This window comes from Gopherus flavomarginatus, chromosome 7 (assembly GCF_025201925.1).
Source record: "Gopherus flavomarginatus isolate rGopFla2 chromosome 7, rGopFla2.mat.asm, whole genome shotgun sequence".
Classification (NCBI taxonomy): Eukaryota; Metazoa; Chordata; order Testudines; family Testudinidae; genus Gopherus; species Gopherus flavomarginatus.
Window position 1 is genome coordinate 4,524,816 of NC_066623.1, and position 20,539 is coordinate 4,545,354.

At 54.2% G+C, this 20,539-nt stretch overlaps 1 protein-coding gene across 3 annotated transcripts in view; it reads right to left on the reverse strand.

Annotated features, from left to right (window-relative positions):
- Positions 1 to 4,492: 4,492 nt before the first annotated feature.
- The window catches only part of LARP1 (La ribonucleoprotein 1, translational regulator), a 73,845-nt gene continuing 57,798 nt past the window's right edge, over positions 4,493 to 20,539 (reverse strand). For 2 of the 3 annotated variants that reach the window (XM_050961282.1, XM_050961281.1), the window contains exons 7-20: positions 19,634 to 19,796; positions 18,559 to 18,703; positions 18,012 to 18,186; positions 17,255 to 17,424; positions 16,212 to 16,565; positions 14,691 to 14,783; positions 12,627 to 12,750; positions 10,709 to 10,914; positions 10,440 to 10,546; positions 9,650 to 9,801; positions 8,708 to 8,852; positions 8,255 to 8,364; positions 7,341 to 7,468; positions 4,493 to 5,512 (exon numbers count right to left, since the gene is read on the reverse strand). In XM_050961282.1, coding sequence (XP_050817239.1) covers positions 5,291 to 5,512; positions 7,341 to 7,468; positions 8,255 to 8,364; positions 8,708 to 8,852; positions 9,650 to 9,801; positions 10,440 to 10,546; positions 10,709 to 10,914; positions 12,627 to 12,750; positions 14,691 to 14,783; positions 16,212 to 16,565; positions 17,255 to 17,424; positions 18,012 to 18,186; positions 18,559 to 18,703; positions 19,634 to 19,796 — 2,294 coding nt within the window. In that variant the 3' untranslated portion in view covers positions 4,493 to 5,290. The remainder of the gene's footprint in view (positions 5,513 to 7,340; positions 7,469 to 8,254; positions 8,365 to 8,707; positions 8,853 to 9,649; positions 9,802 to 10,439; positions 10,547 to 10,708; positions 10,915 to 12,626; positions 12,751 to 14,690; positions 14,784 to 16,211; positions 16,566 to 17,254; positions 17,425 to 18,011; positions 18,187 to 18,558; positions 18,704 to 19,633; positions 19,797 to 20,539) is intronic. The other variant, XM_050961283.1, reaches the window with a different exon arrangement.

Genomic DNA, 20,539 nt, shown 5'->3' on the forward strand with positions numbered 1-20,539 from the left:
ACTTCCAGTTAAAAGCTCAGTGTCAATTTCCGAGTCAGAATTCCCTGGGCTGGGGTTCCAACCCCAATGATAGTACATTCCGCAGGGACCAACCAAGGCTGGGGTTGGAAAGGGAGGAGAGTTCGGCCACCCTTTCCCACAGGCACACAACACTATGCCAGGAAGACTCTAATGGATGAAACGATACCAAGCCCCCCTCTCCCAGGGATATCATTGGTACAAGCCAACCTATTGTACAAGACTGATATTCTGGAGGTGATGAGAAGCGGGAATGTACCACTGAGAAATAAAGAGGAGGGGTTGGGGTGTTAGTTGAAATACATCCAACTTTTGACATGAAAGTGTCTATAAAAACCAAAATGGATAGGTTTATGCCCATGCCCTTTCACGCTCCGAGAGCTTCCAACCATAGGGTGTGCTTGTCACAGATACGTCGGTCCTATGTTCAAGTGTCTTCAGAAAGTGAAGATGTAAACGATTCTTTGAAACGTTACCCCTAGAATTTTTTTTTTTTTAAAAGTCACTCCACCCAATCCACATCAGAGATGAAACTGTTTTCCAAAGGAAAAAACAAAACAAAAACCCCACTCTCCTCTATTATTACAGGAATTGGAAATTAAAACTAAAAAGTCAGTGAGGCATTTAACATCAAGTGTAGCAACCCTCTCCTTAGTAAGAGCCTAACGTTGATTCCAAAAGAAAGCGAGCAGACAACCCAAAGTCTCAGAGAAGAGACACACAGAATATAGAGCATTGCAAACAATTTGCTACATTTACAGATTTGTGTGTGTTTTTGCTTGATAAAACAAAATATAGATCAGAAAGGCATTAACAGCTAAAAGGCTCCCCTCCGCATTGTCGTATTGTACGTGTACAGAAGTATGGCAGAGTTTTGAGGTTAATATGTCATTTGTTACAGTACAGTCAACCAATCAGAAGCAGTGAGTGAATACAGAACCTGGACAGAATCCAACAATTACAGATAACCACCGGGAGGGGGAAACAAGCCACGAGGAGCAGACAGAGCAGCAGCACCTAGATACGTTTTCCTTTAAAAAAACCCCAAATCAATCCCACCTCTGTGCAAACCCTGAACCACAGTGTTTTGGATCCTGCCACAGCTACCTGTATGCAAGATGGACGTCCAAGGTGCAGGGCCGAGAGGAGATGCACGTGATTTAACAGACTTCTTCCACCTGAAATGGCAAGGCCAACTGCACCCCCACTTGGGGGTTGTGGGGCAGACTTGGATCTGCATTAACAGCTGCCTCTGACTCGCTCTGCAGCGGACATGGCAACCACAAGCTACAGAACCAACCAGCACATGGGAGAACCTTTTTAAAGGAGGTGGGATGGGTCAAGATGGACCATCCCTGACTAGAAAGGAGATCAAGCTCCTCCCAGGAAAGTGGTGGTGGGGGAAGCAAATCAGGCCAATGCAAATGTCAGACAGACAATCTGCTCTTCTCTAGAAGGGAAAGGTATTTCAACAGTCACCTCTCCGCCTCGGAGGCGCGTTTGGCCACATGCAATCCTCTTGCTATATATTCTACATAGCAGAGGCGGGTCTCACTTAGCTTTGGGAAGGTGCGTCTGGAGACTCGTTCCGTGGGCACCATTGAGGCATGGCAGACCTCTCTGAGGTCAATCCTAGCGTTCAGTCAGCCCTGGTACCCACTAAGCAGGCTGTGGGACTCTATGCCTGTGGAAACAGGATAGAACCCTATGGGGTCAGCCCTCATCTGAGCAACTGTGCCAGAGACTCGTACTCCTGGTGCCACCCAACGCTAGATTGTCCTCCCCTCTTCGGAATGTAGCCTACATCGTACACTGCAGGCAGTAAACAGCAAAAGTCTCCTCTCCCTCTAGAGCAGAGGGTGAAACAGGAACTTGTTGCCTTGATTTATGTCAGTCTTCAGGACCATATGCAGGATGCAACGCAGCTGTCTCTCTCAGGTTCATTTCCATGTCTCCTCTCCCTCCCCCAGGTATCTGGGCCTGCCTCACACAGCAACATGCAAACAACTCACACTTGACCATATGGGCTGTGACAACTGCTGGGATCTCTCTTCTGGGCAAGTTTCTCCTGCAGGGAAGAGTTTCTAGACAGGACCCATTCACTGATGACAAACCACTGACTAAAATGGGAAACAAACTGCTCTAGGCTGAAATTGGAGAGGGTGTCGCACAAACAAAAAACAGCCAATCAGTTTGGATCTCTGCAGCTCTCTGGGACATTCCTGGGCACTTCTGCCATCCAGTGGCTCCTTTAGCCTGTTGACTTCAGAAGCAACCACTCCTCAAGGCAAGCCCATTTTTCCTAGTTTCTGGTTTGAGTTGCTCAGATGCAAACAACTAGTAACAAAGAGACCATGCCTCCAGTAACAGACAGCTGTCTCCACAGTCACAGCTCAATATCCTCCAGGCTCTTCCCTACCACCCCCTCTAAATCCCAACACACCTGCCGGAGGGAGGGTCTGGCTCCAGCTCACAAGACTAAGGAAATTCAAAGTCAAGGCGGAAAATCAGGGCTGACACGCGATCGCGCTGCACCTGCGTGTTGGGACTCTCGTGGCCAACTGGGCACACCGTGCTATCCCAGACACAGCGGAATAAGGCAAGGACTCTGGGCAGGCCTGTGTGTTTAAATCATTAGCAGGTTTTCGCTGTGGAATATACCAGGATCTTGATTTGAGGAAACACTAAGTACCAGCCACTCAGTTCCCTTGGCTGGGCTCTAGCTTGTGGCAGCTCCTCGGCTGTAGGGTCACCCAAAGCTGCTCTGAAACAACCAGCATCTCTGCCCGCCCCCACCCCCTGCAGCCTGTTTTATGCAGTGTAACTGAGAAGCTGGTTGCGTTCACTGCACAGGGCACATTAGCAGCACATGGACCTCTCGCTACCCACCTCTGGCAATGCCAGTACCCAACGGTGAGGAACACTGGCTGATCCACCCAGCTCACTGTACTGAGCTTTGCTCTGAACTGGACTCCAACTTCCCAGCACTGCTGGGCTTCCTGTTGGTACAGGGCAGGGTTCCCAGCTGCTAAGCAGCATGCAAGCCCTAGAGACACCCCCTTGCCAGGAGTGGTACCTAGTACATGAGGCAGCCCTAAATCAGCAGGATGCTCAGAGGTGACATGCCATTACATAAAAGCTGATGGGGCAACAACGAGCTAGGAGGGTCCTACGCTGCCCAGACAGCAGCAGGCCAAGGTAGCAGCATCTGCAGACATTCCTTTCGATGCCCATCGAGCAAGGTCTTCCCTAGCTTGCAAGGCCAACACACAAAGGAGATACAGCACAGAACCCAGCAAAGCACATGCGTGAGCACATGGAGGCAGAGCATATTACCAGCAAGGGAAGTATCCCTTCCCCTCCCAAGGAATTCACCTCCGCCTTCAAGCCTGAATTCCCCATTGCCTCGTTGCCAGGACGCAGGACACCTTGCGAGCTACAACTTCCTTCTACGCCATCTCAGCCCTGTCTGCTCCCCACCCTGGCTAAATCCAGCCAGACTCAGCTTGTGTTCTGGAGAGTCCGAATGCAAACTCTGGGGGATGACTCACTCCCCGAAGTCGTCTCATGCTGCAGCGTGGTACCTGCCGTGCACCCTAATGAGGGGAAAAGAGGAAGACTGAATGCACCCATCTGTAACAGGGAAACCTGCACTGTGATCACATTTCGCAGGCAGCCTCTGAATTGAGACCATCCCTACCCTGCCAGCCCCCTGGGTCAGTGCTTGTCCAAGATGGGTTTCTTGGATTCGCCTTCCTCAGCTGCTGGGACGTAGCATTAACATACTCCGGAACATTCATGTTTCTCTCGGCTCCACACCTCCCCTTAGCAGTAAGAAATCCGGCCACTGAGGCTGTCCCCAACCCTGCTAGGCTCCTACCTTCCCAGCAGACTGAGCAGACCGATAACCCCACCAGTGCTGCCCCTGCTTGTTGGGCTGGTGGAAGAGGAAAGAAAATGACAGTGCACCTGTAAGTCTGAATGAGGCAATAGCACGGCCAGTTGCTGTAGCAGGAAGGACACTACAACAGTATATACATTACATCAGCTTCAACTACTTAGGCTATTAAGTCTTAGATTAAGCTGCGTCAGCACCGCTTCCTCTCCGGAGTGGGCCCTAGAGCCCACCTCCAAGGGAAGGGGGGGATCGTCTGGTGTAGTCTGTACAACATCCCTCTTGGCTGCAGAAAGCAGCTCTGGAGTCTATGTCAATGCAACCGGGTTGCCGGGAGATCACCAGCTGTTCCCCGCAGGAGTCTCCCAAAGGAAGGCTGTTACGGAGGGGCTCCCGCTGCTCGGCCGAGGGCTCTCGTCCCACGCAGATGCCATGCCCCGAGGCCACGTGAAGAAGTCAGGTGGGTCACAGAACTCCCACTCCACAATAAGGCAACATTTTTTTTCTTTTTTTTTTTAAACAATTATTTTCAAGGAAGAAAGCCAAGGGAGAGCAGTCTGTGTAGAGGGTTTTTGTGTGTGTGTGTATGTTTGTGGTTTTAAAGGGAGAGGGAGAGGAAGAGAAAGTTCCTTCTAGTGCGGCCAGCGTTCCTGCACGAGCCTGCAGCTCCCATCCTCGCTGTCCTCGCACAGAAAGGTTGAATGAGCCCATCGCAACGCTTAGTCAAGGTCCTTTGGTTGACTTCCAATTGTCCATGATGGAAGGGCTAGTTGGGTGGAGGGAAACAGAGCTGGCAGGAGGAGGGGCAAATACAATCAAGTCTTTCTGTATCGGTTGGGTTTTTGTTTTTAAAACGCATCCTTGTATTCGGAATGGGTGAAGTCAGCCGAGTCAGGGACGTTGGCAGTGCCACAGGCCGACTCGACACGGAACCTCGTAGCTTTCCGAGTAGGCTGCATAGCTGATCTGAAGGGGTGAGTGTCACGGGGTGGAGGGGCTGCCTAGCGCAGAGTGATTTTGGTAAATCCAGACGAACTTCTATCAATAATTTAAAACTTGATATATATATAATAAAAAAAAATATCTCCCCCCTTCCCAACCCACCCAGAAAGAAGCTAAGACATGGAAGTGGGGGCGGAGGGGGTCCGGCTCCAGTCAGTGACAGACAGCAAGCAAAGGATCCTTTCTGGATTGTGATCGTCTTGTTTTCCAGCCACAAGAGAGGTTGTGTGCGTTGAAGTTTCCCCAGCAGCCTATTCTTGGACACCCACGTTCCGACTCCCCTTCTGTCCCTCCCCACCGCACCTCTCCCCTCCCCCGGTCAAATTCCCCACCAACCCACCCCTTCCCCAGTAGGAAGCAGAAGCTCCAGCTTCTCTACTTCCCCAGTGTCTGAGATTCCACAGCCGCTGTGGCAAGGGCATGGTGGCTCAGGTTTTTGGCATCCTGTCTCGCAGGCTGGCTGGACGAGGCATGGGCTTGGCTGGATAGGGACTGGCTGACCGGTTTGCTGGAAGACTGGGAGGGGTAGCGCTTCCTTCCATCTCCTCCCGACGTTGACTGGAATCGCTTGTGACCACCTTCCTCTCCCATGGGTGGCTGAAAGAGAACCGACCCTGGCATCAGAGCAGCCATCTCAAAGCAAGTCACCCCATGCACACCGCCACAGTCTTGCCTCCACCACCCCCATACATCTGTGTTCTGCATCTGCCCCATCAACAACTGCAAGAGTTCTCCCTGAATCCCAGGGAACAAGGGGGGGGGGGGGCCCCGCAAACCTTAGCTCAGCCTCCCCATCCACTCACGCAGGTGCTCAGGGAGAGGGCTGCACTCCGGCTGCATTAGGGAGCCAGAGAGAAGAATTCTTGTGGGGCAAACTGGCTTCAGGCCCAGGCCGATTCTCAGCCTGGGGAAGTTTTCAGTCTCCCCTTCCTGTTATAATCCCGATTCCTCTCCCCAGAAGGCAGCAGCTCGAGCTGTTTTTGCTTCCTGCTGAGTCATTACAGCGGGCAAATCATTCGCGCTTCCCGACACAAGCTCCCACTGGGATGCAGCCTGCTCTACAGACGCTGATGGTTCCAACCCACCAGCGCCAAGATTCATCCCCTAAGTGCATAAGGGCCTCCAGCGAAGATGCAGCCTCTCTCAGCAGAGTACAGTCCAGCGGTCCGGTGCAGGACAGGGAACCAGCTCTGGCTACCCAACCTGGCCCCACCAAGCAAGCCAGCTAACTTGGTGCTGTGTTTTAATCATGGACACAATGGGGAAGAAAAATGCATACCTGTCTCCCTGGGGACAGGGGGGTTAATAGAGTAAATGTTTGTACAAACAGGGTTAACCTGGCTCCCAATATGCAAACCTAGTGGTACCTTGCTTCTCCGAGGTGGAACCCTCAGGAGTGCTGGGCATGGGGGAACGGGCTGGCAGCTACAGGAGGGTAACTGACCTCCTATCGAGGAGGCCTGCGATAACCCGAGAGCTGAGTAACATGCCAGCGGGGCAGGATTAGCTTTCCTGGCTCCACCATACCAGGCAGGCCCCTCTCTCTCCTTATCTAAGGCTGGCTGTTCTTCTGTCCTGCCTCACCTCCAACACCCACACACTATCTGTGCAGCAGCCTGCTGCCCAGCCCCCTCTTTATTTCAAAGTTCATCTGAAATTCTCTCTTCCTTGCCCTGACGCTTCGAACGCCTGTGCTGCCGGCCCCTAGACCGTTGAGCTGTATCCGACAGTGCTCCAGCTCAGCTACTCCTAAAGTCACTGACTCATTGTCAGAGATCGAGGGTGAAAATGCCACCCCACCGTAACCCATTCAGTGTGTGGGGGAGCATCCTCCGGCCTCTTCCACGCAGCCCGGTTACAAGAGAGCACATGGGATCAAAGCAAGGCCCATGCTTCTCTCCAGCAGGGAAGCCCTTCACAGCTGTTCAGAGCCAGGGAAGCAAAACAAAGCTAAATGTTATTCCCATGGAGACAGAGTAGCCAAGGAACAGCCCCGTATTCAGGAGGCCCTTAGACACAGAAACCAAGGGGTAGCTGTGTTAGTCTGGATCTGTAAAAGCAGCAAAGAATCCTGTGGCACCTTATAGACTAACAGATGCCTGTTAGTCTATAAGGTGCCACAGGATTCTTTGCTGCTTTTACAGAAACCAAGGGGAATGTCGTTATTCCTCCATCCAGCTACAATGACCTGAACACGACACTAGGGGTCGCTGCTGAGCTAAACCTGGCCGCGATTCAGACTGAATTTCCACTCACTGCCCCTGCTCTGGGAGGAGTGGTCAAGGATTGGGACTGGGGTGTGTGTCTGTGTGTGGTTTGTTTTTGTTTTGTTTTTTGGGAGGGGGAGGGGGAGAGAAAGGTATGAAGAGCAGAGAGCTGGGGGGGGGGGGGCAGGGAGGAGTGATCAGCTGCAGCTCCTACTCACATCCACTCGGAAGTCCTCGAGGCGCCTGAACTTGCTGAGGTATTCTTGCAGCTTGCGATTGATGTCCAGATTTTTGGCTTTGGAATATTTTAAGTAGGCCCAAAACTTTTCCAGCCCATAGAGCTGCCCTGTTACGAGACACAAAGCTACAGACATCAGAGCTGTCCATGAAGGGCTCCCCAGAGCCCAACGAGCACTCTCCATCCGCCCTGGCCGAACACAGACACCATGCAGATGGGCCTCTCGCAGACTCACTGATACACTGCACTTCCGCCAAGGGCACGCGAGGGATTGCCTGTAACCACGTGGCACCACCCCATTGGGTGCCGAGACTCCTCAATAGACCCTTTGGGCCTGGTGCAGCAACCGCATGGCACCAAGAGTGTATCCTGACATGAAGTCACAGAGGAGGGGCTGCCTGCTTTCCACACATGGAGACCACCTTGGCCTGTCACTCCCATGGCCAGCAGGGGCTATGAGCACAGCAAAGCCAGCATGGCTGAACCACGGGAGAAGAAAGGACCCCTCTCACTACTGGGTGATTAGCTCTGGGTGCAGAGCATGGGGGCAGGGTGTCCTATTCAGTCGGAGGGTTGGGTCACTGCAAGCCCTCAAGAAAAACCCTGGGCCCACAAGAAGAGTGAATCTGGAGAACATCTACTATGGCCTATTTCCATTAACCTTCCCAGCACCAGGCCCCCCAGCCACCTCTGTGCCCCGAAAAGCCACAACCCTCAGTGACTCCAGGCCTAATGTGCTCTACTACGCACAGCCCTTGGACAGTCACAGCCGGCACCATTAGCACAGTAAACCCGGAGCATGGCTGGACTTCCCAAAGGAAGCCCCTGGACAGCCGGTCGCAGAGAGCAGGGCTGGATGATAAGATTCAAGGAGCGGCTGAAGGAACCACCTACCAGCTTCATAATCCTTGATGGTTTCTTCTTGGAAATCCTTAAATATGTCCGGCCGGAATTTCTTCTCCAGTCCGTAGCTGTAGTATCTGAAAAGGCACTCCAGGCCGTACCTGCAGAACACAGCAGATCGTGAGAGAAGCCTAAGCCAGAGCAGGGCTCCTGAACCCAGCCCCGTGTCAACAGGGAATGACGTCATCTCTCAGGGCTGGGAACACTCCCGAGGGACACACCATAGCTAATACCCTGCTTTTGTGTGAGGTGGCGCGTGAGCATCTCCCCTGTTCCTTCCCCAAGGTCACATCTGCTCTCTCTGCTTTAAAACCAGCCGGCATTTACTCCCCAGCCCAAGGATGGGCCCACCCCACTCATGCTCTCTCACCCCTTAAACTGAACGCAGCCTCCCATCCCAACTCACAGCACAGGAGCCCGTATCCACATTGGCCACTGCCCTACCTGTATCCCTCCTTCCCATCTTCCAATGCCAGCTGCTTGAATTCCTCGTACATTTTCTTGTTAAAGTGATCTCGGAGGAAAAATGACCAGAACCGGAAGAGCGTGTTCATCTCCTGGGATTGACCAATGCCCAGTCGTTTCCGCTCTGTTTGGGGGAGAAGGAAGGCAATTACTTTGGGTTCCAGAACAATAGGTAGAATACCCCTGCCTTGGAGAGCGTGTTCAGGAGCAGGGGCATATGGATGAGGTGGTAAGATGCCCTGGATAAGCTTAAAAGGGCATCCAGCCCTAAATGTAACACCCCTGCCCTTAAGAGTGGCCATACTGGGTCAGACCAACGGACCATCTAGCCCAGTGTCCTGTCTTCCAATGGTGACCAATGCCAGGTGCCCCAGAGGGAATGAACAGAACAAGTAATCAAGTGATCCATTCCCTGGTGCTCATTCCCAGCTTCTGGCAAAGAGAGGCTAGGGACACCATCCCTGCCCACCCTGGCTAATAGCCACTGATGGACCCATCCTCCATGAACTTATCTAGTTCTTTTTAGAACCCTGTTATAGTTTTGGCCTTCACAATATCCCTGGGCAAGGAGTACCACAGGTTGACTGTGCTGCCAGTTGATGTAACTTCCACAAAGTCAGTTCTCTCTGCATGGAGACGGTATGCTAGCTACTAGTAACCCGGAGCCCTTCTTAGTTTACAATGCAGGGTCAAGGAGGGTTTATATGTTTGGCTTGTGCGTTCGATGTCCTTGCCCCCTGGCTTAGGCAGCAGTGGAGTCTATTGTCCAGTGCAGAGAGCACAGCAGCAGGACGATATGCTCACCCATGCCCCTTATAGCTAAGGTATGTGGCTGCAGAGGGGGTACTCCCACACTCTGCTAGACAGAGCGAGAGCTCCAGCAGCCCTGGTGAAAGCTCCGCGGGGCCTCCCTCAACCCACCATTAAGGCAGCGCCGACGGTACTTGTGATACACATGTTGCGTGAAGCCGTTCTCCTTAAGCAGCTCGTGGGAAGGATGCTGAAACTTGGGCAGCGACTGAGGGGTGCAGCCGTAGCTCCCGACAGCAGGGGTTCCTTCCGAGGGGCTGGAGCTGAGCACAAGACACACCAATCAAACCCCCTTTCCTTCCTTTGGGCACCACCAGCTACAAGCCCGAGCCACAGCATCACTCATGGGATGAGAGGCTGCAGCCGAGTGAGAGGAGGAGTACCCAAAGGGCAGGACAGAACAGCAGGATTCATGTGGTTTGCACAGTGGCCTGGAGCATCCTACTACCTGATCATATAGGGGATAGCCTGGGGAGGCGCTGCTGCATGAACTCCTCAGGCCAGGGCCTTCCCGGTCTTCAGTCTATAGCCTCGTGCACACCCAGAACACTACAGAAATCAGACACGGTTTGGAGCTGCAGAGTCACAGGCCATGTGAACGGGCCCCTCTGACACCAACGCACATTGGTTTAGCTGCTCTGATGTCTGTGTCACACATACGGGCGACAATTCTCTTCCTTCCCTTTAAATGGAGCCTCAACCCCGTCACCAACTCTCCTGCAGAGGCAGCTCCGCTGGATGAGTGTGCTACAGAGAGGAGAGCCCGCTAACCCGGCTGACTGCTGTGCTTCTCGAGCCAGAGGGCGCTAGGGGCTGCACTAGGGGCAGATAGCTACTTGGTCATCAGCTCTACGGGTCTGTCTCTGGCCCCTTCCCCATCCTCTTCTGCCCTTCTGAATACCTGATGGAGGCAGTGCGAGGCCTGTGCTCCCGGGAGTCCATCACCCAGCCCACGTGGCATTCCATGGGGGGGTTCGAACTGTGCCGCGTCTTCCTCTTCCGGGGGGTCTGCAAGAGACAGCGGCGTTAAGTGTCTTTTCTCCTGGGCTGACCCCTTCTCCCTCCCTCCTATTCCTTCGCCACCCCAGACAGGAAGTCCCAAATCCCTCCTGGGTAGCTGAAAGCATCGTCCCCCGCACACACAGCCTGAGCCCCCCCGGGACATCTCACCTTGGCATCTATCGTCCTGCCCTCTTTCACCACTGGGTAGAACCGGGGTGTCTGCGTTGGGTCTTTCAGCTGAGGCGTGCGAGGGGTCCGGGGGGTCCTGGCGTTGCGATAGTTAGGCGATTCTGGCACAGTGGTTGGCAGAGATCGGGCAATGGCTGAAGGCTCGGGGACTCCGAATAGCTTATTGGCCAAAGCGTCGGTAGGAACTGCAGAAAGGAGAGGGAGATGGGAACAGCCCCCAGAAACCACCTCACACCAAGCTCTGGCTGAGGGGAAGGGGCCCCACTGGTTGTACTTGGAACCATGTAGCAGAGATCTCTCCCTCTGAAGCCTGTTCAGGAGATGGCCCAGACACACAAGCTGCTGTCCCCTGCTCTTGGAAGAGCAGCCTGCAGTTCTGACTTGTCACCGAGCGCCTCTAGAAAGTCAACACCAAGTGCCAGGGAACTAAGCTGCCTTGGGTGGAAAGCTGAGAAGAACCATGTAGGGCTAAGAAGAGCACCCGCAGTTATGGGACTAGAGATCTATGGTTCTGCCAGTGTCCTGCTGCAGGTTCTCACTAGCTGGGACTAGGGAGAACCCCCTTCCCAGAGAGCCCTCCCCCCCAGCCCCAAAATGCATCACTTCCCTGGCCAGGATACTGGACCAGCTCCACCACCAACCCAGTCCCACATGCAGATTCCTTCATTTCATTCATAAGAAAGATACATCCAGTCAGTCTGACTGTGTGAATCACCTCCCTTAGAGCAACAGATGTCACCTGGTAGCATGACCCACAGGCGAGACCTATTAGAGTCTCCTACACCGCCTGGGAGACCCTTGAGTTTGAGCTCCCCCTGCTCCTGGGACCCTGAGCTGCATGGCTAGATGGGAGGAGGCGCGCTAGGCCATGCCTCTACAGGTAGACTCCTGGAAGGATTCTCTGCAGCATGCGCCGCCTCTGTCCCAACGGGACCGGTAGGGGACACATTGCTCCTGGTTGAGGGAGCAGCAGTGTCTGAGGAGCTGGGCGGCTGGTAACCGTGGAGGGACCCAGGGCACTGAGCTGCACGCTACGTTGCAGGCAGCTTGCTGGGAGGTGATCTAGAACACTCCCGATTTCATCACCTTGTGCTGCAAATGTGACGGGTGGGACGACCAGTGCGGACGATGGGGCAGGGCCCCCTCTGGTTCAGAGGTCCCTGAGCAGGACAGTTGGCGAACACCCCCCTACACACACCCCTCCCCTCAGTGGGGTCACTAGAGCACTACGCTACGCCCTTATCCTGATCCCCAGCTCGGCAGCATGCCAGCCACAGCATGATCGAGGCCACCGTTCATGGTGCTCCAGCTGCTTGGGCGGCAGGGGATGGGTGCTAATAAGCACAGCTCGTTACCCACAGCACCAAGACACCCTGCCTCCCCTGCTCAGCAGAGTCACTCCTGGAGCTCCCCCCAGGGACAGCTGCCAGGCCAAAGACACCCGGCTCTCCCTAGGCAGATCAGGCTCCAGGTATGGTAACACTTACCTGATGTATCTAAGTGATGGGAAGGCACATTTGGCAAATGTGCTAACGGCAGCACAATGCCACCAGCACCCAGAGCCGGCTTTAGGCGGATTCCCTGGAGTTGGGCCCCATGCCTAAAAGGGCCCCATGCCTTAGGCGCTTTTAAAAATTTTTTTTACTCAACTGGCAGCATTTTGGCAGGGGGGGGGGCGGTCCTTCAGTGCCGCAGAAGACTCGGAGCGAGTGAAGGACCCCCACGGCCGAAGACCCGGACCGCTGCCGGGTATTCGAATCGAGCCCTGCAGTTCCTAAAGCCGGCCCTGCCAGCACCATCTCTCCAGATTTCAGGCCCTGGAGCAGGAACAGCCAGCTTCATTCTCCAGGGCCAGAAGTAAGCTACATGAATACGTCCTTAATACCATGTCTCTTACCTTGCTGGAATCTGGGGGGTCCAGGGGGGACTTCCTGGTTTGGATCGACAGGGGGCTCCGGGGTCAGAGTATCGAACTGCTCCCGGCTGATCATATTCACCTTCTTGAAGTTCTCCACTTCTTGCTGCATTTAAAGATAAAGAAGATGAGTAGTCAGCACAGCTGCCCTGCCCACGACAGGACGGTTCATCCCAATTCAGCCAAGAGCCTTCTCTGGGGTTCCACACTGGCCCTGAGCAGACACTTCATCTGTGGCTCACCTCAAATCAAGCTGTTCTCTCCCGCTGCCAGCACAGCCTGGACATGCCCCCACCCCTGCCCTCTCCCTGTGGTAACTCCGGTGAGGGGTCAGCACTGCAGTGCCTGCCCATTTACATTGGGAGAGGGAATCTGACTTAGTCCATGACCTGCTTTTAAAGGGGGTCCCACCCCTTCGTGCTAGTGGCAGTTCCCAGCACTGAGGGGCATGGCTCACCCCTCTGCGCCATGAACAGGACAAGTGAACCTTTCCATTCTCTCCCTACACGAGCGATTTGTGCTGCCACGTGCATCCCTCGCCCTCGGCTAGCACAGCTCCCTAGCATCTCCGGTACTTCTGCTGTCCCAGCGATGTTTTTTCTGGAGACGGGACAGGGAAACCCTCCCATGACAATGTCCTGCAAGGATGGGGCCATCACTGTCTCATTGCTCTTAGCCAGCCCAACTCTCAACCCAACCTGGAGCTCTTCCAGAGCAGCGCCATGCTCATCTCTAGGAACGACGGTCCGGTGCCAGGGCACAAGCCTAGGCCGTGGGAGACCCAAGATTCGATTCCCAGCTCCGGACACTTCCTGGTGACCTTGGGCAAGGCACTTAAGCGTCTCTGTGCCTCAGTACAATGGACCATACCAACGCTTCCCCACCCTCTCAGGGGTGATGTGAGGATAAATACATGAAAACACTAGAAGACAACGGCATCACCACCTCCTTCCTGCTCCTTTCACACTCACCTACTTCGGTCACCTCTAGAATGTCTTACAGCTCCCTTGGGCTCCAAGGCTACTCAGGGACCAGCCTCCCCCAGGCCTCCAGCGCCTTCTTCACCCCCCAGCCCCTCTGCTCTCTCGAGGTACTTACACAGGCTCTGAGTGCTCCCAAGCAGGCGCCAGGTGTCCCCCTCCATGCACCACTTACTATGTGAATCTGCCTATGGCTTCCCAAACAGCACCTTCCACAGGCCCTCTCCTCCTCACCCCCGCCCACTTCTACCTCCCCATTCTCAACTTCAATTTGCCCCCCACAGGACAGCTGTATTTCCCCCTTACAGCGTAGTACCAAGCATAGCGCCACCGCGTATGCCTGGGGAACCATCACTGACGTCCACGGCAGTCATTTCTGTGAGAATTACTCAGCACCCTGCAGACTAAGGCCTTCTTGGGGGTGGGGAAGAGCATGTTCTTGACCCAAGTTACCTCACTCGGGATAAAACAGCAGCGAAGACACGATACCTTGGCTTTCAACTCCACGTCAAGCGCACAGGGAGCCTGGATTGAACTAGAAATGCTACAGCCTGGTCTACGCTACAGTCAGGTCGACATAAAGCCGCTTAAACCAACCTAACGCTATCAGTGTCTACACTACTGTGTTGCTCCCGCCAATGTAAGTCGCTCACTACACTGACCTGGTAACCACTCCGTGAACGGGGTCCTGCTAAGGGTGATGTCGTTTGGGCAAGGCAGTGTCCGTGTAGACACTGCATTGCTTATAGCACCTGTTGGCTGTTAGCCCTACATGGAGATGGCAGCTAGAGCCCCGAGGCAAGGAGGCTCCAGCTGTCAGTGCCCCACACAGTTAAGTTGGTGGAAGTGGCAATGGGGAGAACACACAGCACCACCAGAGGGGGTGTAGCATGGACATGAACCACCGCGCGGCTGTATGGTGACCTAACTTAAGATGACTTAATTTTGTATCACAGACAACGCCTGACTTGAGTCAAAAGCCAAGTTCCAGGTCTTCCCTGCCATTTTAATCCCATGTAGCTAACCCGAATGAGAAACATACCCCCTTAGCGTAGCGGCTACCCACCTTCACTGCCCAACTAGCTTTCGCTCCCTGAACTGCTGTGCTGCTTGTTGGGTTGAAGAGAAAGTCTCGGAATCGGCTGCCCAGAACGTGGCACTTCAGAGAGAACAGAGACCACCTATAAAAAGCCTGAGTCTCTGGAGATACGACAGGTCATTGTGGCAATGAAAACAGACAGAATAAGGACCCAGCAACAGATCCAGGGCTATGTGTGGGGAGAGGGGACATTGAAAAGAACTGTAACCAGTATTGTATTACCAGAGATGTGGTATGATCCTGAAAATAAGTGACCACAACACATAGGCATAAAAGGGGCCACTTTAAATGGGCACCTCCTGACTTCTGAAAAGTGCAGCTTCCATGCAGGAATTTTTTGGGGTGGAATGATCTTAACCTGGCTCCTACGTGCATGGAGAGATGAGTGTGGGGTGTCTCTGACAGCTAACGGTACTGCCCCTGCTCCCCTGCAGAGAGGTGTCAGCTCCTCAGACTTCACAGAGAAGCAGAAGCACTTTGCAGCTTGCTCTCCTCAGTCTCTCCCTTCCCAGCATCTAGCTGCCTCTCCCTCAGCGGTGTCACCCTGACTTTACCAGCTGCAGCTGGCAGGTGGTACTGTCACGTCGGCTTCCAATCTCATTTCCACGGCACAGAGTTCCTGGCTGCCAGACCCATAGCCACACAAGGAGGGCAAGCCCTAGAAAGGCTTACACACCGCCAGAGATTATATGATGCTCTACAAAGTCTGAAACAGACTCCACAGTGCAGGCCACTGGCGCACAAGGAAGAAGACAGAACAGGGGATGGGAGAGTGAGTTTTATCAAGTGATTGGCTGAGAAGGTCAGGGGCTGTCAAGTAAAGGAGGCAGCATGAGCAGAGATGCACAAGCAGACAGTGGGAGCAGCCCAAAGGAGTGAGGACGGGACACGGTGACAACAGAGGTGAAGCGAGGAGGAAATGAGGCAGTTTGGAGGGAGATGGCCAGAAGCACAGATCTGCTGCAGGTCGAGAAAGGAAGGGGGAGATATGGTCCAAGTGGCATGAAGGGACGAGGAACTGGTGTGACTGGCTGGCTCCTGGCCAACTGCACCCATCACTCTAACTAAAGCCAATTTCCCTCCGAGGTGTTGTGCTACTGCAGGATGAAAAGAAGGCAGGGAGCCTTAAGGGAGGGCTCTCCAGGGCATGCTCGGGGCCGGGTGCAAAGCTAGCCATGCCGCTCCCTGTGACCCTGTTTGGCGGGTAGGGGTCCCAGATCCAGCACTGTCGGCTGGATGCCTTTCATGAGCACCATGCGATGCCCTCGCCCACTCCTGTCTCAGAGCTGCACTGATTTTCAACCAGTGCAAGAGACAGCACAGTCGCGCCTCTTTCCATCTGAACCAGGTTTATTTCGTTTCACATAAACAGGTTAGGAAGAGGTTTAAGTCCAAGTGAAATAAGCCAGCTACTCAAACTGAAGTGAGAGCATGTCCCACGTTCGGTTTGCACTGGATTAACACTGGGACACTGGTTCTAGCTCTCACCTTGATCTGCGAGTATTCAGGCTCAAACTGCTCCGTCCACAGGTCCTGCTCGTAGTAATACAGCCCGTCATTGATAACCTTGGCTAGCTCAGAGCTCATTTTTGCCCTGGATGTGTGATTGCCTGTGCGATCCCCCCCGGGGTGTCGGCGCAGGTAAGGGGGCGTCTGCGTCACAATCAGGATCTTGTTCACGTCCCTGTCGTCAATCTCGTAGTCTGAATCCTCATCTGACCAGTCGGTGAAGGTGTTCTTACGGCCGTCTATCTGCTCCATTTCCTCATCAAATAGGAAGTCCAGCTCCTCAGGTTCGTCTTGGTCCTTCTGTTTCTGTGGTGCCTTTGACTCCTCCACTTTCTAAAGGCAAACGGAGGAGAGGAGGAGCTGGAGGCCCTGAGGGATGCAGCTAGGACTCTGGGTGAACAGACACCACGAGACCCGCTGGGTTTTCATGTCAGGAGCCAGGGAGAACTGCACATTTCTACCCTTGATAGTTAATACTGGTCCAGCAAGACCCTGGTGCTGACTCAGTACAACACATGACGTGATCCTGCTGTCCTAAAGGCAGTAGGCTCGATGTTGCTGAAAGAACAGGCCCACCTTCAGCTCACTGCTTTTTCCTCTAGGCCACATGAAGCTGACCGCCCATGTTCAGCCAGGAACGTCTCACATCAGGCAGTGACTCCATGCCCTCAAGGCTGAACGCAACAGGGGCAAGAAAGAACAGGGAAGCCACCCACAGGAGTCATGCCCCTAGGGTGACCAGATGTCTCGATTTTATAGGGACAGTTTTGATTTTTAGGTCTTTTTCTTATATCTGATCCTATTACCCCCCACCCCCTGTCCTGATTTTTCCACACTTGCTGTCTGGTCACCCTACATGCCCCAGAAGCCAGTCCAGTACTAAACTTGCACCTGACTCATTGTGAAAGCTGGCCAGACAACTGCCAGCAAAACCCAGCCATTTCCCAGACACTGCCCAGCTCTGTCCCACCCGGTGGCATTCAGACTGCTACGGGGGGAGAGCCACACAGGCCGCAGAGTACCTTGGGTCTGGCTGGGGAAGGCCTAGGCCTCTTCTTCACTTCAATCCACGTCTCTGAATCCAAGTCCGGTAAGCTGGCAGACAGGCCTTTCGGCATCGTCTTCAGGTTGCTGATCTCCTCAGTCTTAGTCGCCACAGGGCTGGCAGAACGGGGAGAGCCAGGTGCAGATTCTAGATACATTTTGGGACAGACAAGGATTTTATACATGGTATGTAAGTGTTTGCGCGTCCACCCACCCACGCAGGAAAGGACAGCCCCAGGGCAAGTAGCATGAGTTTGTGTGGGTTTTATTCTCAAAAAGGGTTTTATTCTCAAAAAAACCTAGAAGGAAAGTCCCAGAGAAAGCTGCCACAGCAGCAAACACCAAGTCCAGAGAAGGGAAAGGCCTTGTAGCAAGGAGAGGCCTGTTAAGGGGAATCCTCTTGCCAATGCAGGATTGCTCTGTATGTCATACTCTCCATAGTTTGTCAGGTCTAGATGGAAAGGCTGAGATTTGAAAAGCCACTCAGGGGATCTGGACACTCATTCTCCATTGAATTCAGACAGCCCTGAGAAGTCTCAGCCCAAAGGGTCTCGAGTGCTTGGCCCCTCCATCTTCAGTAGGACCCTTCCCAGGAGGGTCAATGTCTCAACAGGACAAATTACCAAAAATCCATCCACCCGCTATTAATGCCACGAATTCGTGATGGCACTAGATAGTCTCCTCCCCCAGTTACACACGCGCGCACACACATATATCCCAACGTGCCCCTCTAACCTGTTTCCTTTTGGAAGCTCTGCCGGGGGACAAACTCGGGACAGTTGATGAGCTGAGAGAAGTCAGTCTGTGTGTAGTCCGCCATGGGGGGGCCAGGGAGAGGCCATTTTTCTGGCTGCTCCTTTCTCCTGATCTTCTGGTCCACAATCTCCACTACCTTGCTGTCCTTCAGAGCCTGGAGACCAAGCCCCCCGAATGGTATTAATTCAGAGACGCCCCTCGAGGGGCAGCCGTGTATGCCAGCCTGGAGGTGAAGGCTGCCTTTGCAGGGAGGTGCAGACAGAACCTCGGCGTCTGCGCCGGGGAGGGAGCAACGTGCTCCCATTGGCTGAGGTTCCAGCAGTGGGGCAAGGCACGAAGTCCGACTTGCTTGGCCTCACCTTGGGGAAGTTCCCCAACTGCCTCAGCATCTTCCCGGAAGTCAGTGGGAAAACCGGGTTTGAGAGAATTGGGGACTGGACAGGAGGGGAGCGGCCGGAGCTGAGCTTTGTCTGGCAGCCACGCGGACCAGCCCGTTCCCGGAGGTGACCCCGTCAGGAGCCCTCACCTTGACAATGAGGCCGATGTCCGTGGTCAGGGCCTGCACTCGGTGGAAGCTGGCTATCAAGGTGATGGGGAGAAAGCCTTCCGTGTCCATCTTGCGCCGCAGGAAGAAGTCCCGCTCCAGGTTGTCCACGCTGAAGTAGTACTCTCTGCATGGAGCACCAGCAGCAAAGGAGAAAGATGCAGACTATCACCGCCTTGCTCAGGCACTGCAGACCCCATGAGCCCCCTCTCACAGGGAGTTCCAGCCTTTCCTGTGCGCCGTGGGAGCTCAGGCCAGGCCCTGGAACTGCAGTGAGATGCTGGAAGCCAGCCCTGTGCGGCCGCCAGCCGCATGAGGAGTGGCTCATTAGCGGCGCTGGGTGAAGCAGAGCTCAAACGCAATCCCTGCCAGGGAAGTTACGGAACTCTCCAATAGTGGCTCGGCTCTGAGGGGCCTATCAGTTCATGCATCTCCCCAAAAGAGGGCTGGACCCAAGGAAAGGCTTCACCCCTGTACCTCCCTGCCCCCTCGCCTCTACAGCTAGAGTCATCCACCTGCAACCCAGCCTGCTCACAGCCAGACTGTTAGCTCTTGCTCGTATCCCAGGGTACCTGAAGGCCCCAGCTCAGCCAGGGGTCTCGTCAGACTAGGTTCTGTGCACATAAACTCTGTGGGGCAGGGACTATCTAAACAAAGATCATGGGTGGGCAAGAGACCCAGTTTACAGGTGGGGAATTGAGGGACAGAGTCAAGAGTCTTGTTCAAGCGAGTCTCTGGCAGAGCAGGGAACTGAGCCCAGGTCTGGAGTCAGTCCCATTCCCTAGCCACAAGCCCCTCCCTTCTGGGTTCGGTAAGTCCATGGCAGACAGAAGCATTGACTGCCAGGCTGTGGCAAGAACGTGGCTGCGTTCCCTCCCAAGGCAGTGACTATTGAGTATCTCAGGTAAGTCAGGTGCCACGTTTTGAGCCGATTTCAGCCCTCGTGCGGGTTCACAGAGTTTCGCTGCCCCATGTTACACCACGGCAAGAGAGGACAAACCCCAGTCCCTGGCTCTGCTGGCTAGGGACGCCGCCAGCCCCCAGGGGAAGCACTTACATCTGCCGCTTGATGTAGTCCTTGAGCAGCTCCTGATCCACGCTGTACAGCTCTGTGCTGCTGACATTATCGAAGTAGTAGGTGATGTTACTGGCGTACTTCTGGGTGCGTGAGCTATCCGAGCTGTCGAATTTCCGGTAGCCGTACTGGTAGTCAAAGTGCGCTGAGCGAGAGGAACAAAGGCAGGCCTTTCAGGGGGGCATGTGACATCTATTGTCCCCGGGGCTTCATGATCTTCCTGAGGGTGTGGCACTGTGACACAACCCAGGCATTACCGCCAATCACCAACAATCCCAGATAAGGGCTCAGAACACAGCAAGCCCATGCTGCTCCCAGCAGCACGCTGGACAGTCACAAGGGAGAACGGCACAGGAACTCCTAAGGGAGCCATTCCAATATGGATTCCTGCCCCCAGGCAATTCCCTAAATCTGTAAATACCACGGCAAACAGAACAAGGGCTTGTGGTAGGTGTCCAGACACTGCAGCAATTCCAGCCCCTGCTGCTACCAGCCGTCTCCTTAAAGACCAAGGACAGGGACCCAGACAGCACAAGGAGCTTGAAAAACCCACGCCCGCCCTGCTTTAGCCATCAGGAGAGCGTTCTGATTTGGCTGGAATGCTGAGAACAAAGCACTGGCCGTTGTCACAGCAAAGTCAGCTGGATTTTCATGGCCCCAGCAAATGACAAATCACCACTACATAAACTAGCGGGCTCACAGAGCCCTCTCCCCTGGGGGCTGTCCATCAACCAGGAGTTCTCTCCCCATGACGAACACGAGGAAGAGGACTGAGAAGAGAAGCTGCAGCTCTGGGCTGAAGCTCTCAACAGCACATTGCAACTCACATGAGGCGCACCTCACCACAGTTTCCTTTCATGCCCTGTATTCTGCACTCCCTAGCCCAGC